This window comes from Chiloscyllium plagiosum, chromosome 50 (assembly GCF_004010195.1).
Source record: "Chiloscyllium plagiosum isolate BGI_BamShark_2017 chromosome 50, ASM401019v2, whole genome shotgun sequence".
Taxonomy (NCBI): domain Eukaryota; kingdom Metazoa; phylum Chordata; class Chondrichthyes; order Orectolobiformes; family Hemiscylliidae; genus Chiloscyllium; species Chiloscyllium plagiosum.
The window spans coordinates 7,871,202-7,890,978 of record NC_057759.1 but is presented as its reverse complement, the minus strand read 5'-3'; the positions used below and the strand labels follow the sequence as shown (position 1 = coordinate 7,890,978).

Here is a 19,777-nt window from a genome sequence, read left to right as displayed (position 1 = left end):
TCACGCGACCATTTCTTTCCTGCCTGACAGGTACATACATATCAAGGACACGTTGTATCTGTTCCTTGAAAAAGTTCCACATTTCCACGACATCCTTCCCTGACAGCCTATGCTCCCAGCTTATGCTCCTCAGATCCTGTCTTACAGCATCGTATTTACCCTTCCCCCAATTGTAAAACCTACCCTGTTGCACGCACCTATCTCTCTCCATAACCAAGGTGAAAGTCACAGAATTGTGGTCACCATCACCAAAAGGTTCACCCACTAACAAGCCCATCACTTGTCCCGGTTCGTTACCAAGTACCAAATCCAATATGGCCTCCCCTCTGGTTGGACAATCTACATACTGAGTTAGAAAAGCTTCCTGGACACACTGCACAAACACCGCTCCAGGTGCTCCGGTTTCCTCCCATAGTCCAAAGATGTGCAGGTCAGGTGAATTGGCCATGCTAAATTGCCCGTAGTGTTAGGTAAGGGGTAAATGTAGGGGTATGGGTGGGTTACGCTTCGGCAGGGCGGAGTGAACTTGTTGGGCCGAAGGGCCTGTTTCCACACTGTAAGTAATCTAATCACCGAGTACCAAATCCAATATGGCCTCCCCTCTGGTCGGACAATCTACATACTGAGTTAGAAAAGCTTCCTGGACACACTGCGCAAACACCGCCCCATCCAATCTACTTGATCTAAAGAGCTTCCAATCAATATTTGGGAAGTTGAAGTCGCCCATGACTACGACCCTGTGGCTTCTGCACCTTTCCAAAATCTGTTTCCCAATCTGTTTCTCCACATCTCTGCTGCTATTGGGGGGCCTATAGTAAACACCCAACAAGGTGACTGCACCTTTCCTATTTCTGACTTCAGCCCATACTACCTCCAGAACTGTAGGCAATACTCCAGCATGCCCTCACGGCTCTGAAATTCAATCTCTCAACCAATAAAAGCTAACACATCACATGTCTTCTTAACAACCCTACCAACTTGGGTGGCAACTTTCAGGGAACCATGTAAATGGACTTGAGATTAGGGCAGCACGGTGGCTCAGTGCCACAGACCCAGGTTCAATTCCAGCCTCGGGAAAGTGCGTGTGGAGTTTGCACATTCTCCCCATATCTGCGTGAGTTTTCTACCACAATCCACAGATGTGCAGGTTAGATGAATTGGCCGTGTTAAATTGCCCATAGTGTTCAGTGATGTGTAGGTTAAGTGCATTAGTCAGGGGTAAATATAGGGTAGGGGAATACGTCTGGGTGGGTTACTCTTCGGATGGTCAGTGTGGACTTGTTGGGCCAAAGGGCCTGTTTCCACACTGTAGGAATTCTAATTCTAACCTCTCTGCTCATCGATATTACTAAGAATCTTACCATTAGCCCAGTACTCTGCATTCCTGTTACTCCTTCCAAAGCAAATCACCTCACACTTTCCCACATTAAACTCCATTTGTCACCTCTCAGCTCAGCTCTGTAGCTTATCTATATCCCTCTGTAACCTACAACGTCCTTTGGCACTATCCACAACTCCACCAACCTTAGTGTCCTCCACAAATTTACTAACCCATCCTTCTATGCCCTCAGCCAGGTCATTTATAAAAATGACGAACAGCTGTGGTCCCAAAACAGATCCTTGCAATACACCACTAGAACTCCAGGATGAACATTTCCCATCAACCACCATCCTCTGTCTTCTTTCAGCTTGCCAATTTCTGATCTGTATTATTCTTTGTTCTTTCAGTAAATTGCTATTTTCTCATAGCAGTCTCTTAACTATCTGTTCAGCCTCACATTTTGCTAATCCAGGTTTTCCTTTTGTTAAAGATGATTTGGTCATTGCAACTTCAAACATGTGCTGGCCTTCTAACATCCTGGCAAGTAAGCTACAGCACATGATGTTGGTCATTAAAAGTCTTTGGCATCTTACCTGAAACCAGTTTCTGTTGAATTGTTTCCTCCAATATGATATGTTAATATTGCACTCCACAGCTAAGATTTTAAAAAAACCTTGTGGCTATCAAATAGGTGAAGTAATTTATTTGAATTTAACACCAGTGGCTCATAAACATCATTGTTTGCTCATTCTGACTGATTGATGAATTCTATTGTGAAATTTGTTTTACATGAAATACATCATTCAAAAGAAATAAATTCCTCCAAGTCATACAAAAAATGTTTTTGACACATAAGATCCAATTCATGCAAAGAAATTGTTCATGAGAATCAAAACAAATTTGTAAATTATCAAACAATTAAGTTTGGATGAGGCAAGTGAATTAGATTATCTGATATGGGTACCAGGATATAGATTCCAAATACATACCAAAGAGCGTCTCATTTGTACAAGAATGTTCATGAAGCAATCATGACTGATCATTCCTTCTCGATTCATGGGCAGTTTTGTTTTCTCCATGGTGCTAACTACAGCCGATGCAGCCAAAGCCATTTCTATCCATTCCAGAAGATACCGTAGAGAACCACGTTGGGCTGCAAGTCCAAGTAGCAACTCTGAAGCTAATCTTCGTCCCAAAATATCTGCGCCCGAGTTTGGCATTGTGACTCCTTTTAAGAATGTTGTCACTTGGGACAAGCAGTCCAGTCCCATTGCTGGAATTTTACTTTCATTTGCTAAAGATAATGGTGGCAATGAGCTTATCACACCTATTGCTGTATGAATAACATCATTACAGAGGTTCAATCCTGGCACTGTTGAAGGCATCAGCCAACTCTGTCGTAATAGTGCAAACAATAGACTTAATCCGGTCCGAACTCCCATCTCTATTAGAGCATCCGTACTGGATCTTGGACGTTCACTTACAGAATGGATGTCCGTTGCTCCAGAACTACTTTCAGGTGAATGCTGTTGCTGCTTGACTTTACCTTTATCATGGTATTTGTTGGAAAGAGCATAAAAAACACGCTGTAACACCAACAAGCGCTTCCGAAGGGATGCTGCAAATGGAGAATCAGAGCAAACCATCTTCGCCAGAGCCAGCTGGCTACTAAGGAGAGCATCTAGATAGTGTTCTTGCTCATCGCTAGAGAGGGACTCACGTTCAAAATCTGGTAACTGAGGTCCCTTAAGGCAGAGTACCTGCTGTGGTAATGGTACCACTTCCTTACTGCTAACTAGCTTATTGTACAAAATAGAAACACCTTCTCTTGTGGCAATGGACTCACTGTCCTCCGTAATCCAAGAGCTATTGAGATGCTCTAACCATTTTAGCTTCACTGGTGGAATCATTAGTGCCATGGTTGGTCACTTTATTGCCATTAGTCCTAAAAGATAAAAAGGAAAATAATTATGTTTTGGTAAAATCACAAACAAACAATTCTTGCAAACTGAAATGATCCTTTACACTCAGTAAAAACCATGAAATCTAAAATGTCAAAATAAAAGGCCCTTCCGCCTGTCAAACACAAGCATTTATTCAAGTCCCAGTTTCCTGCCGTTTATGCCTTGGCACTGCAAATGCACATAAAATTAATAAATATTTAGATGAAATTTTCTGCCTCTGCCATCCTCACAGGCAGCAAGTTGCAAATTCCCACCACTACCCTGAATGGGAAAAGGTTTTCTCACATCCCTCTAAACCTCTTGCCCCTTACCTTAAATCTATGGCACCTGATTATTGATTTGTCAAACAAGTAGAGTAGCTCCTTCCTGTCTAAACCTCTCCTAACTTTGTACATCTCAATCATATCCCCTTCAGTCTCCTCTGCATCAAGAGCAGCAATCCTAATCTATCCAGTCTCTCTTCATAACTGAAAATCTCCTTTGCCCCCTCTCCACTGCAATCATCTCCTAATAAATTGGATTTCAGAACTGCACACAATACTGTAATTGGGGCTTACCAACAATTTATGTAAGAGCAAGCAAGGACTGCAGATGCTGGAAATCAGAGTCGAAAAGCGTGGTCCTGGAAAAGCAGAGCAGGTTTGGCAGCATCCAAGGAGTAGGAGAATCGATGTTTCGGGCATAAACCCTTCATCAGGGATGTGACGAAGGGCTTATACCCGAAACATCGATTCTCCTGTTCTTCAGATGCTAACTGGCCAACTGTTCTTTTCCAGCACCACACTTTTTGACAAACATTTATTTAGCTCCAGCTTAACCCTCCTGCTCTTAAACTCCATGCAATGGCTTATCATCATCAATGGCCCCTCACAGACAATGATGACTCTCTTCTCCTCTGAGGGTGAGTCTGCAGGTGATACACAGACCGATGCAGCGTCTGCAGGCTCTATTACACTTTGGGCTAATAAAGAGAAGTACCCAAATGCCTTCTTAACCACTATGTACCTGTCCACTATGTGAAGTGTCTGGTAGACATACATACCAAGGTCCATCTGATTCTCGAGCTTCTCAGGGTCCTACCATTCATCATGTATTCCCTTTGGGACACCACCCACACCCTCCACCTCCTCCATGATTTTTGCTTCCCCGGTCCCCAACGCCTTATCTTCATCATGGATATCCAGTCCCTATACACCTCCATCCCCCATCACGAAGGCCTCAAAGCCCTCCGCTTCTTCCTTTCCCGCCGAACCAACCAGTACCTTTCCACTGACACCCTCCTTCGACTGACTGAACTAGTCCTCACTCTGAACAACTCTTTCCAATCCTCCCACTTCCTCCAAACCAAAGGAGTAGCCATGGGCACCCGCATGGGCCCCAGCTATGCCTGCCTCTTCCTAGGATACGTGGAACACTCCATCTTCCACAGCTACACTGGCACCACCCCCCACCTTTTCCTCCGCTACATCGATGACTGTATTGGCGCTACCTCGTGCTCCCACGAGGAGGTTAAACAGTTCATCCACTTTTAATAACACCTTCCACTCCAACCTCAAATTTACCTGGACCGTCTCAGACTCCTCCCTCCCCTTCCTGGACCTTTCCATTTCTATCTCGGGCAACCGACTCCCACCTCCTCCCACCCTGCCCCCTGTAAAAGCGTCATCCCATATTCCCAATTCCTTCGCCTCCGCCGCATCTGCTCCCAGGAGGACCAATTCCAATACCGAACAACCCAGATGGCCTCCTTCTTCAAAGGGCGCAATTTCCCCTCAGATGTGGTTGATGATGCTCTCCACCACATCTCCTCCACTTCCTGCTCCTCCGCCCTTGAACCCCGCCCCTCCAATCGCCACCAGGACAGAACCCCCACTAGTCCTCTCCTACCACCCCACCAACCTCCAGATACATCGTATCATCCTTCGTCATTTCCGCCACCTCCAAACGGACCCCATCACCAAGGATACCTTTCCCTCCCCTCCCCTATCAGCGTTCCGGAAAGACCACTCCCTCCGCGACTCCCTTGTCAGGTCCACACCCCCCACCAACCCAACCTCCACTCCCGGCACCTTACCCTGCAACCGCAAGAAATACAAAACTTGCGCCCACACCTCCCACCTCAATTCCCTCCAAGGCCCCAAGGGATCCTTCCATATCCGTCACAAATTCACCTGCACCTCCACACACATCATTTACTGCATTTGTTGCACCCGATGTGGCCTCCTCTACATTGGGGAGACAGGCCGCCTATTTGCGGAACGTTTCAGAGAACACCTCTGGGACACCCGCACCAACCAACCCAACTGCCTCGAGACTGAACACTTTAACTCCCCCTCCCACTCCGCCAAGGACATGCAGGTCCTTGGCCTCCTCCATCGCTAGACCATGGCAACACGACACCTGGAGGAAGAGCGCCTCATCTTCCGCCTAGGAACCCTCCTACCACAAGGGATGAATGCAGATTTCTCCAGCTTCCTCATTTCCCCTCCCCCCACCTTATTTCAGTCCCAACCCTCGGACTCAGCACCGCCTTCTTGACCTGCAATCTTCTTCCCGACCTCTCCACCCCCACCCCCTCTCCGGCCTATCACCCTCACCTTAACCTCTTCCAACTATCGCATTCCCAATGCCCCTCCCCCAAGTCCTTCCTCCCTACCTTTTATCTTAGCCTGCTTGGCACACCTTCCTCATTCCTGAAGAAGGGCTTATGCCCAAAACATCGATTCTCCTGCTCCTTGGATGCTGCCTGACCTGCTGCGCTTTTCCAGCAACACATTTTTCAGCTCATCATGTATTCCCTTGCCATGTTGTCCTGCCCAACTGCATCACCTCACACTTTTCCAGATTGAAATCCCTCTGCCAGTGATCAGCCCATCTGAGCAGCCCACCTTGATGTTGTAGAACAGATCCTAAAGCCCATCTGTACAAACAGTGAGAAACACCTGACAATCAACCTAACCCCATTTACCAGCAACTGGCCCATAGCCTTGAAATGTTACGATATGCTAAGTCCAGGTACTTTTAAAAAGGATGTGAGGCAATATGCTCCTAGGTAGCGCATTCCAGAATTCACAACCTTCTGAGTAATAAGATTTATCCTCACATCCCAATTAAACTTTCTGTCCCTCATCTTGAACCTGTGTCCTTTTTGACTGACTCTTCAACTAAGGGGATAGTTGCTCCTTATCCACTCTGTCCATGCCTATCATAATCTTGTTCACCTTAAATAGATTGCCCCTTGTCTTCTCTGTTTCAACAAAACCAACCCAAGTCTATCCAAACTTCCCTCATAACTTAAATTTTTCAGCCCAGATAGCATTCTGGTCAATATCTTCTGCACCCCCTCCAATGTAATCCCATCCTTCCTATAATGTGGCAACGAGAACAGCACATAGTATTGTGTAGCAGCTGTGGTCTCACCAAAGTTCTATACAACTCCAACGTGACTTTTGGGCATTTGGTGATACAAGCCTTGAATGGTAAAGGGAAGTATCCCGTATGCCTTTTCCACCACCATAGTAACATGCTCTTCCGCCTTCAGGGATTGTGGACAAACACCCCAAGGTGCCTTTTTCCACAGTACTTCCTCGTGCCATGCCGTTCATTGAATGCTTCCTTGTCAAATTAAAGATGTGTAAATTCTACCTGCAACTTATTGCTCATTTGACCATCCTAGTTACATACTCTTGTAGCCCAAGACACTCAATTGTACTGTTGACCACACAACCAATCTTTGTCGTCTGCAATCTTAGTAAGCTGAAGTTATCCTCCTCACTTTTTGCCACCTCACCAATTTTTGCATCGTCCGCAAACTTAATCAATCGTCCAACATTCAAGTTTACGATGTAAAATTAAATAGAAATTATAATTATTTTTACATACAACAGTTTTGAAAAATTATTTTTCCTTAGCCTTATCTAGTGGATAATTTACAATGAAACATCTTCATGAGCAAATGTATATGTAAAGAAGTAACACTATCAACTGCATCCTTGAACACGGGTGAGGTCCCGGAGGACTGGAGAATTGCTAATGTTGTCCCCTTTTGAAGGGTAGCAGGGATAATCCAGGTAATTATAGACCGGTGAAGTCTGATGTCACTGGTACGGAATCTGCTGCACAACATACTGAGGGATAGGGTCTACTCCTATTTGGAAGAAAATGGGCTGACCAGTGATAGGCAACATGGTTTTGTGCAGGGAAGGTCATGTCTTACAAACCAAATAGAATTCTTTGAGGAAGTGTCAAAGTTGATTGATGAGAGAAGGGCTGTAAATGTCATATACATGGACTTTAGTACGGCATTGAATAAGGTTCCCCATGGCAGGCTGATTGAGAAGGTGAAGTCACATGAGGTCCAGAGTGCACGAGCTAGATGGACAGAGATCTGGCTGGTCAACAGGAGACAGACAGTAGTAATGGAAGAGAGTTTCTCAAAATGGAGACCTATGACCAGTGGTGTTTCACAGGGATCTGTGCTGGGACCACTGTTGTTTGTGATTTACATAAATGATTCGGAGGAAGGTGTAGGCAGTGTGACTAGCAAGTTTGTAGGTGACACTAAGATTGATGGGGTAGCAGATAGTGAAGGGGACTATCGGAAAATACAACGGAATATAGATAGATTGGAGAGTTGGGCAGATAGAGTTCAATCTGGGCAAATGCAAGGTGATGCATTTTGAAAGATGCAAGAGTGAACTATATAGCAAATGGAAAAGTCCTGAGGAAAATTAATGTACAGAGACATCTGGGTGTTCAGGTCCATTGTTCCCTGAAGGTGGCAAAGCAGGTCAGTAGAGTGGTCAAGACAACATGCTTTCCTTCATCGGACAGGATGTTGAGTACAAGAGTTGGCAGGTCATGTTACGGTTGTATGAGACTTTGGTTCAACTAGAGACAGTGAGGTCTGCAGATGCTGGAGATCAGAGTTGAGAGGGTGTCCCTGAAAAAGCATTCTTGATGAAGGGCTCCGATCCGAAATGTTGATTTTCCTGCTCCTCAGATGCTGCCTGATCTGCTGTGCTTTTCCAGCAACACACTCTCAATTAAGACTTTGGTTGGGCCACATTTCTGGTCACCACATTACCAAAAGGATGTGGATGCTTTGCACAGGGTGCACAGGAGGTTCACCAGGATGTTGCCTGGTATGGCTAGCTATGAAGACAGGTTAAGTAGATTAGGATATTCATTAAAAAGACAGAGGTTGAGAGGGTACCTGATTGAGGTCAACAAAATTATGAAGTATAGACAGGGTGGATAGCAAGGAGTTTTTTTTCCCCCAGAGTGGAGGACTCAGTTACCAGGGGTCACGAGTTCAAAGTGAGAGAGGAAAAGTTTAGGGGAGATACGCTTGGAAAGTTCTAGATGCAGAGGGTGGTGGGTGCCTGGAACGTGTTGTCAGCCCAAGTGGTAGGGGCAGGCACAGGGATAGTGTCATTTAAGGTGTATCTACTAAGATTACATGGTTCATGAGTTAATGACACTGATGTTATACTAACAGAGTGTAACAGATATGATTTAAATTTTCTACTACTTTTACGCAGCTTGATTATTCCATATCTCTAAATCTTGTGTGTACATATGCAGAATGATTTATCTTTGCGACTAGCTCACTAATTGTCTGGTCTCTTCATCCCTGCACAAATATCTTCCTTTTCTTTTCAATCAATAGATGGGGGATTACTGGCTGCACCAGCATTTATTACCCATCCTTTGTTGCTCTTGAGCTGCATTCTTGAACTATGTCAACTTATAGGCTATATGTAGAGACACAATGCCATTAGGAAATGACATCCAGCATTCTGACCAGGAAACACTGAAGGAACAGCAATATATTTCCAAGTTAGGATGGTAAGTGACTTGGAGAGAAACCTGCAGGTGTTGGTGTTTCCATGTATCCATGACCAGCATGTTCTACAGGGATTGGTGCAGGGTGTACTTCTGTTTGTCATTTTATATAAATGATTTAGTTGAGAACATAGAAAGCTTGGTTAGTAATTTCTTAGATGACACTCGGTTGTGTAGTGCACAGTGAAGGAGGATATTAAGGACAAAAGGATAACTAGGGAGAGAATAAGGTCAGCAAGGCGGCATTTATGTGGAGCTGCAGGAGATGGGGTTGTTGCTAAACGAGTATTTTGCATCAGTGTTTACTGTGGAAAAGGATATGGAAGATATAGAATGTAGGGAAATAGATGGTGGCATCTTGCAAAATGTCCAGATTACAGAGGAGGAAATGCTGGATGTCTTGAAAGGCATAAGAGTGGATAAATCCCCAGGACTTGATCAGATGTACCTTAGAACTCTGTGGGAGGCTAGGGAAGTGATTGCTGGGCCCCTTGCTGAGATATTTGTATCATCGATAGGCACAGGTGAGGTGCCGGAAGACTGGAGGTTGGCTAATGTGGTGCCACTGTTTAAGAAAGATGGTAAGAACGAGCCAGGGAACTATAGACCTGTGAGCCTGACATCTGTGTGGGCACTTTGTTGGAGGGAATCCTGCGGGACAGGATGTACATGTATTTGGAAAGACAAGGACTGATTAGGGATAGTCAACATGGCTTTGTGCGTGGAAAACCATGTCTCACAAACTTGATTGAGTTTTTTGAGGAAGTAACAAAGAGGATTGATGAGGGCAGAGCGGTAGATGTCTATATGGACTTCAGTAAGGTGTTCGACAAGGTTCCCCACAGGAGACTGATTAGCACGGTTGGATCTTATGGAATACAGGGAGAACTAGCCATTTGGATACAGAACTGGCTGAAAGGTAGAAGACAGAGGGTGGTGGTGGAGGGTTGTTTTTCAGACTGGAGGCCTGTGACCAGTAGAGTGCCACAAGGATTGATCCTGGGTCCACTAATTTCCATCATTTATATAAATGATTTGGATGTGAGCATAAGAGGTATAGTTAGTAAGTTTGCTGATGACACCAAAATTGGAGTTGTAGCGGACAGCGAAGAAGGTTACTCAGATTACAATGGGGTCTTGACCAGATGGGCCAATGGGCTGAGAAGTGGCAGATGGAGTTTAATTTAGATAAATGTGAGGTGCTGCATTTTGGGAAAGCAAATCCTAGCAGGAATTAAACACTTAATGGTAAGGTCCTAGGCAGTATTGCTGAACAAAGAGACCTTGGAGTGCAGATACATAGCTCCTTGAAAGTGGTGTCTTAGGTAGATAGGATAGTGAAGAAGGCTTTTGGTCAGAGTATGGAATACAGGAGTTGGGAAGTCAAGTTGCAGCTGTACAGGACATTGGTTAGGCCAGTGTTGGAATATTGCGTGCAATTCTGGTCTCCTTCCTATCGGAAAGGATGTTGTAAAACTTGAAAGGGTTCAGAAAAGATTTACAAGGATGTTGCCAGGATTGGAGGATTTGAGCTGTAGGGAGAAGCTGAACAGGGGCTGTTTTCCCTGTAACTTCGGAGGCTGAGGAGTGACCTTATAGAGGTTTACAAAATTATAATGGGCATGGATAGGGTAAATAGACAAAGTCTTTTCCCTGGGGTGAGGAAGTCCAGAACTAGAGGACACAGGTTCAGGGTGAGAGGGGAAAGATATGAGAGAGACCTAAGGGTCTTTTTCACACAGAGGGTGATCAGGTATGGAATGAGCTGCCAGAGGATGTGGTGGAGGCTGGTACAATTGCAACATTTAAGACCCATTTGGATGGGTATATGAATAGAAAGGGTTTGGAGCCGGGTGCTGGTAGGTGGGACTAGATTGGGTTGGGATATCTGGTCGGCATGGTTGGATCAAAGGGTCTGTTTCGATGCTGTTCATCTCTATGACTCTATTACTCTATACATGAATGAGCAGGGAGCAAAGGGATACAGACCCTTAGAAAATAGACGACAGGTTTAGATAGAGGATCTGGATTGGCGGAGGCTTGGAGGCTTTGTTCCTGTGCTGTAATTTTCTTTGTTCGTTGCATCCATCCCATATCCTGTATCTCCATTTTGACTACCGTATAGTGACAACTGGACTCATCCTGTCATCATCTTCTGTCTCAACTGCCAGTACACACAGCTGGTCATCTGCCATCCACTATATGCAGCTTCCCTCTGTTTCGCTATGTCATCTTTGTTCAAAGTTAAAAAATCACAACACCAGGTTATAGTCCTACTACAGGTTTAATTGGAAGCACTCACTTTCGGAGCACTGCTCCTTCATCAGGTAATTGTGGAGTGCACAATTGTAAGACACAGAATTTATAGCAAAAGTTTACAGTGTGATGTAACTGAAATTATACATTGAAAAATACCTTGATTGTTTCTTAAGTCTCTCATCTGTTAGGATGAGCATGACAGTTTCACTTCTTTCATATGTAAACCACAAAACTTTTTTTTAAAAAGTTACATTCTCAGGTTAACTGTAACAATTGGTGTCAGGCCAGATAAGATGTTGAAGGTGTTAGCCCTCTGTGTTCTGTTGGTTGCGCCATAATATTTAGACTGATTAGATTAGATTAGATTACTTACAGTGTGGAAATAGGCCCTTCGGCCCAACAAGTCCACACGCCCAACAAGTCCACACCGACCCGCCGAAGCGTAACCCACCCAGACCCATTTCCCTACATTTACCCCTGCCCCTAACACTACAGGCAATTTAACATGGCCAATTCACCTTTTTTGGACTGTGGGAGGAAACCGGAGCACCCGGAGGAAATCCACGCAGACACAGGGAGAATGTGCCTGAGGCAGGATTTGAACACAAGTCTCTGGCACTCTGAGACAGCAGTGCTAACCACTGTGCCACTGTGCCGCCCAATGAATTAACAGAGTTGTACTATGTAGGACACAACCACCTGATGAAGGAGCGGCACTTACAATTAAATCTGCTGGACTATAACCTGGTGTGTGATTTTTAATTTTTAAAAAAAGTTTTGTGATTTACGTATGAAAGAAATGAAACTATCATGCTCATCGTAACAGATGAGAGACTTAACAAACAATCAAGGTATTTTTTCAACGTATAATTTCAGTTACATCACACTGTAAACTTTTGATGTAAATTCTGTGACTTACAATTTTGTACTCCAAAATTACCTGATGAAGGAGCAGTGCTCCAAAAGCTAGAGCTTCCAATTAAACTTGTAGGACTATAATCTGGTGTTGTGAGATTTTTAACTTTGTACACCCCGGTCCTTCACCGGCATCTCCAAATCATCTTTGTTCATTTTTCTATCAGGGTTCTCAATTACTCTTCCTTGGACTGTCGCTGCAATGCAGAACAGCACACATTTGTTTCTTCCCCACGACAATGATTTTTGTCTGCTATTTTCCAATTTATTTGGATATATCCAATTTGATATCCTCTATGCGCAGAGAATAAAATACAGACTTTGTGACCATTTCAGACTTCTGTACTCCATGCACAAGCATAACAAGGCTGGTCAATGAAGTGAAAATACTTATCAGCCATGATCAAATTGAAAGGTGGAATAAGTATCCTTGTTTGCCTATGTTCTTAAACAACATTAAAACTTCTTTGAGGCTATCATTATAATCCTCTCTCCCATTGTTATATCAACAGACTTATTATGGTGTAGGAGGCAATTTGGCCCACCTTGTCTGAACCTGCATTTTAATTTGGTGTCAGTCATTTCTACTCAAATTTTCTCTTCGTCTTCTCCTGTCCAAGGAAAACAATTTCTCCTCATTACTGAAGTATCACATCCTGGAAACATTCTTGTAAGCCTCTTCTGCACTTTCTGTCATGTGTTCGTATCCTTTCGTATTCTAGTTGAGGTCCAACCTACGTCTTAGATTAAATTCATTGTAATTCCACTGCTTTTGTTCTCTATATCCTTACTTACGAAGCCTAGAAGATATCTTAATGTCTATTTTCTGTAAAAAAAATCTATTGTATTGTTATGAATACTGCCACCTTTAATGACTTAAATATTTTAAGTTAAACTTGAGACCTGATAAGGGAAAGGGAAATATGCTCGAAACATCCATTCTCCTGCTCCTCAGACGCTGCCTTACCAGCTGTGCTTTTCTAGCCCCGCACACTCTACTTCGATCTCCAGCATCTGCAGGCCTCACTTTCTCCTCCCTAATGAGGTGCCTCCAAGGATATGGAAAGAAGCGAGAATGGAAATTGTATACATACTACCAATTATTTTTCAATCATCGCTGGATTTGGAAGAGGTTCTGGAAGACTGGAGAATTGCAAACCTAAAAGTAGGTCTCTGCTTCTTTATAGTCTTCAGTATTCTTTATTTCATTCCATATGTCCATGCTCTTTGTACCACAGTCGAACAAACTTCACACTTCTCCATATTAAACATCATCTACCATCTGTCTGCCCAGTCCACCAACTTGTCCACACTGTCCTCTTCACAATTTGCAATTGCCCCAAGTCATGGTCCATATAGTTAGGAAGAGAGATGGGGATTTAAGGCAGAAATTCAGGAAGCTTAGAGCTAGGATGAACAGAGTTGTTGTCTCTGGTTTGTTGCCAGTGCCACGTGCTAGTGAGGTGAGGAAGAGGGAGAGAGAGGAGTTGAACACGTGGCTACAGGGATGGTGCAGGAGGAAGGGTTTTGGATTCTTGGATAATTGGGGCTCTTTCTGGGATAGGTGGGACCTCTACAAGCAGGATGGTCTTCATCTGAACCAGACGGGTACCAATATCCTGGGGGGGGGGATTCGCTAAGGCTATTGAGGTGGGTTTACACTAATACAGCAGGGGGATGGGAACCAAAATTGTAGTTTGATATAGAAAAGGTTGAGAGTAGGGAGGTCCGAAATCAAGTTTCAGGGACACAAGATGGCACCGGCCAGCAAGAGGTTGGTTTGAAGTGTGTCTACTTCAATGCCAGGAGCATCCGGAGTAAGGTGGGTGAACTTCCAGCATGGGTTGGTACCTGGGACTTCAATGTTGTGGCCATTTCGGAGACATGGATAGAGCAGGGACAGGAATGGTTGTTGCAGGTTCCAGGATTTAGATGTTTCAGTAAGAACAGAGAAGATGGTAAAAGAGAGGGAGGTTGGCATTATTGGTCAAGGACAGTATTACAGTTGCAGAAAGGATGTTTGGGGACTCGTCAACTGAGGTAGTGTGGGCTGAGGTTAGAAACAGGAAAGGAGAGGTCATTCTGTTAGGAATTTTCTGTATGCCTCCGAATAGTTCCAGAGGTGTAGAGGAAAGGATAGCAAAGATGATTCTCGATAGGAGTGAGAGAGACAGGGTAGTTGCCATGGGGGACTTCAACTGTCCAAATATTGACTGAGAACACTATAGTACGAGTACTATAGATGGGTCAGTTTCTGTCCAGTGTGTGCAGGAGGACTTCTTGACACAGTATGTAGACAGGCTAAGGGGCGAAGCCACATTGGATTTGGTACTGGGTAATGAGCCTGGCCAGGTGTGAAAATTTGGAAGTAAGTGAGCACTTTGGTGATAGCGATCACAATTCTGTTATGTTTACTTTTGTGATAGAAAGGGATAGGTGTACACCACTGGGCAAGAGTTACAGCTGGGGGAAAGGAATTTACGATGCGATTCGGCAAGATTTACAAAGCATAGAATGGGGAAGGAAACTGCAGGGGATAGGCACATTAGAAATGTGGAGCTTATTCAAGGAAAAGTTACGGTGTGCCCTAGGTAAATATGTACCTGTCAGGCAGGGAGGAAGCTGGAGAGCGTGAGACGTGTGGTTTACGAAGGAAGTGGAATCTCTGGTCAAGGGGAAGAAGATGACGACTTATGTTAGGATGAGATGTGAAGGCTCAGTTAGGGTGCTTGAGGGTTACAAGGTAGTCAGGAAAGACCTAAAAAGAGAGCGCTCAGAAGACCCAGGAGGAGACACGAGAAGTTGTTGGCGGATAGGATCAGGGGAAACCCTAACGCTTTCTATAGGTATTTAAGGGATAAAAGAATGACAAGAGTAAGATTAGGGCCAATCAAGGATAATAATGGGAAGTTGTGTGTAGAGTCAGAGGAAATAGGAGAAGCACTGAATGAATATTTTTCAACAGTATTCACTCTAGAAAATGACAATATTATTGAGGAGAATACTGAGATACAAGCTACGAGACTAGGTGGGATTAAGGTTCACAAGGGAGAGGTATTAGAAATCCTGCAGAGTGTGAAAATAGACAAGTCCCTTGGGCCAGATGGGATTTATCTTTGAAGAGAAAATGAGTTCTGCAGATGCTGGAGATCAGAGATGGAAATGTGTTGCCGAAGAAGGGCTAATGCCCGAAACGTCGATTCTCCTGTTCCCTAGATGCTGCCTGACCTGCTGCGCTTCTCCAGCAACACATTTCCATCCCAGATGGGATTTATCCTAGGATCCTCTGGGAAGCCAGGGAGGAGATTGCCGAGCCTTTGGCATTGATCTAAACAGATAGATGAGAGTAAACCGGTTGATGTGGTGTATATGGATTTCAGCAAGGTGTTCAATAAGATTCCCCACAGCAGACTATTGTACAAAATGCAGAGGAATGGGATTGTGGGAGATATAGCAGTTTAGATCAGTAATTGGCTTGCTGAAAGAAGACAGAGGGTTGTGGTTGATATGAAATATTCATCTTGGATTCCAGTTACTAGTGGTGTACCGCAAGGGTCAGTGTTGGGTCCACTGCTGTTCATCATTTTTATAAACGACTTGGATGAGGGCGTAGAAGGGTGGGTTAGAAAATTTGCAGACGACACTAAGGTCGGTGGAGTTGTGGATAGTGACAAAGGAGGTTGTAGGTTACAGAGAGACATAGATAAGCTGCAGAGCTGGGCTGAGAGATGGCAAATGGAATTTAATGCGGACAATTGTGAGGTGATTCACTTTGGTCGGAGTAACCGAAATGCAAAGTACTGGGCTAATGGTAAGATTGTTGGTAGTGTAGGTGAGCAGAGAGATCTCGGTGTCCATGTACACAGATCCTTGAAAGTTGCCACCCACCTTTACAAGGTTGTTAAGAAGGCATACAGTGTTTTAGCTTTTATTAATAGAGGGATCGAGTTCCGGAACCATGAGGTTATGCTACAGCTGTACAAAACTCCAATGCGGTCGCATTTGGAGTATTGTGTACAGTTCTGGTCACCACATTATAAGAAGGATGTGGAAGCTTTGGAAAGGGTGCAGAGGAGATTTACTACGATGTTGCCTGGTATGGAGGGAAAGTCTTGAGGGGTGATAGATATAGGACAGGTGTCAGAGGTAGCTTCTTTACTCAGAGAGTAGTAAGGGTGTGGAATGCTTTGCCTGCAATGGTAGTAGATTCGTCAACTTTAAGTACATTTCAGTCGTCATTGGTCAAGCATATGGACATACATGGAATAGTGTAGGTTAGATGGGCTTCAGATTGGTATGACAGGTCGGCACAACATAGAGGGCTGAAGAGCCTGTACAGCGCTGTAATATTCGGTGTATGTTCTATGTAAATGTTCTATCTCCTCCACACCAAGATCCTATATATGTTGAAAAACAAAGGGCCCATAACCATTCCCCATGAAGTCCACTATAAATCTCTCTCCAGCCCCAAAACTACCTATTAATGATAATGTTTTGCTTTCTATTTCTCAGCCAGTTTTGTACCCAGGTTGCCAATGTCCCTTTTATTCCACAACCTGAAATTTTGTTCACAAGTCTCCTGAGGGGCACAGTATCAAAAGCTTTGATATACACCATATCTATTTTCAAAGGATTCCACTAAACAGGTCAGGCATTGATTGTCTTTTTTTAAACCCATGCTGACTGCTCCAAACTGATCCAGTCAGTTCCGATAGAATGCAATACTTCCACTTTCGTGCAATCTCACATTTTAAGAAAATCATGTAATAGCCTCACCATTTAAATTAACGGGGCCAGAATTGCATTATCACCAATACAGATAAGGAAATACATTCTACAAATTACTGTATAAATTCTTCAATCACATTAAAACCAATTCACATTAAAAAAACAAGTGTTATCGTAGAACCGACTGCACAATTTTTTCAATGCTACTCTTTTCCTACCACCAAAGTTAAACCAACTATTATGAAATTGCTGGATCTGCTTTTACAATGATTTTTTCAAACCAGGGTGTTATATTTGAATTTGCTGATCTTCTAGCACCAAGCCTGAAGCCAGGAAAGAGTGAAAAGTAATCCTGATAGCGGAGATCCCATGGGTGTGCCGTTGGTTTGTTTGCAGATTGTTGTTGAAGGTGAAGTGGGTGGTGAGGCACAGGTCCACTAGCTTCATGATGTTTTTGTTGGTAATGTGATTATGGCTATAATCTCCATTCTCACTTCCTTCCATATCCTTGGGTGCATATCATCTGGTTCCAGTGATTTCAAGTACTTCAACTTGAAATATTCAAATATAAGGCAAAATGTAAACCTGAGTTTCCTCCTGTCACCGTGACCTGTGCAGTATCTATCTACCTCATAGGTAAAGACAGATTTAGAGTTTCATTTAATGGCTGAGTCATGCCTCTTTGGTCTGATTAGCCTCACTCCTTTTACTACCATCTTATTACGAAGATGCTTATAGAAGATTTTGGGATTTCCTTTTATGTTAGCGTCCAGTCTTGTTTCATAATTTTTCAGCCTCTGACCTCCTTCACAATTCCAACTAGTTTTAAGTAAAAATTTCAGGGAAGAATTTAACAATCCTGCACTCCTATCAGAGCATCACCCTCATAAAATTGGACAAGACTGCAACAGTTTAAATGCCAATATTCATGGTATACAGCTCCCTGCATCAAATGCAGATCTTCATTCTCCACGGACATTTTAACACTTGCAGCTAAAAATTAGTAACTATAAAGGTTTGCTGCCTCCTCCATCTTCCAGTCTCTCTCTTTCTTTTGTGGTTTGAAGCAATTTGAGCTAATTTTGATATAATTGCAGAAGAAAGAAATTACTTTGATCACAAATGCAACAAACATATACAATACTGATACTGATACTTTGCGCATTTGACCCACAAATGAAATTACCTGACATTAATCTTATTTTTTTTCATTAATTTCACCCATTTCCATATTTATGATGAGTTAATCTAATTATTCTTCAACTTCAAATGCTGTGGACTTGCTGCATTTTCCGTGCCTTTTTTCTGCCTACAAAGCACTTGAGGAAAATACAACCGGGAAATTGCGCGCCAAAAACCGTTATTCAAACAAGGAACAAATCAAGAATGGACAGACGCGGTAGAACGAGCCATAAACACCAAACAACAACAAACACAGATAAAGAAACTGGGACAACACTATTATTATAGGACAAGCTAAAAAGAGAACAGCCAGGGAATTCCTAGAGGCCTGGCACTAATCCACAGATTCTATCAACAAACACATCGACCTGGACCCAATATACCGGCCACTGCAGTGGACAGCTGGAACTGACAACCAGAAGCGGCAGAGACAAACCACTATAAATGCCGGAGGAAACACCACAGAAGTGCTTCACAGGAGGCTCCCAAGCACTGAGGATGTCACCTAGACAGGGGACGAAATGTCTGCAACACAAATTCCCAGCTCGGTGAACAGAACCACAACAACAGATAAAGAAAAATCGGGACCTGAAGAAAAACTTGACAAACTCACAAAGACAAAACCGATAACACAGGGGCATGGATAAAGAACTTATCAGACCAAACCCTATCAGACACAGAAAAAGTGTACTAGTAAAAGGACTAAATTTCAATTACCGAGGCACTGACAAGAAGGATTTCCTAGCAGCATTACAAACCACATTGAAGGACAACAAAATCACGGAAGAAACAACAAATGATCAGACACACAGTTGCACCTACTCTGAGCCGAAAGAGGGAAGGAGGCAAACTGAACACACAAGAAAAGAATGCCAAGAAAACCTCAAAAAAGACAAAAACATCGTCATATTACCTGCAGACAAAGGTTGGCTCACAGTCATCCCGAACAGAAGGGACTATAGAGAAAGCCAATGCACTACTCGCAGACACCAACACCTACCAACAGGTGGTGCTAGACCCGACCCCACAACTAGGAAACAAAATTACATATCTCCGAAGAAAATTACACAATTCCGGACAATTAATTAAGATGGAAATCCAAAAAATGAAACCAGACGGGACCAACACCCCACGATTCTACGGACTACCGAAAATCCATAAACCAGGAGCACCCCTCAGACCCATAGTCTCACTACCCGGAACACCAACTTACAGACTGGCCAAAGAACTCCACGCAAGATTTAAATACTTAGTAGAAGAGTCACAGCACTCTATCCATTCCACCCAGGAATTCCTAAAAATCATCAAAAACACCAAAATAGAGGAAGACGTAACAGCACTGTTCATCTCCATTAACTTCGACCTGGCAAAGGAAACACTTACCACACTTTTAGAAGATTCTGGATTAGTGATGGTGGAAGAGCACAGCAGTTCAGGCAGCATCCAAGGAGCAGCGAAATCGACGTTTCGGGCAAAAGCCCTTCATCAGGAATAAAGGCAGTGAGCCTGAAGCGTGGAGAGATAAGCTAAAGGAGGGTGGGGGTGGGGAGAAAGTAGCATA

General features: G+C 43.7%; 1 protein-coding gene across 4 annotated transcripts in view; it reads right to left on the bottom strand.

The window, feature by feature from the left end:
- The window catches only part of LOC122544483 (probable E3 ubiquitin-protein ligase HERC1), a 248,390-nt gene that overhangs the window by 185,498 nt on the left and 43,115 nt on the right, over positions 1–19,777 (bottom strand). For all 4 annotated transcript variants that reach the window (XM_043683720.1, XM_043683722.1, XM_043683723.1 and 1 more), the window contains exon 2: positions 2,311–3,266. In XM_043683720.1, the coding sequence (XP_043539655.1) occupies positions 2,311–3,240 (930 nt within the window). In that variant the 5' untranslated portion in view covers positions 3,241–3,266. The remainder of the gene's footprint in view (positions 1–2,310; positions 3,267–19,777) is intronic.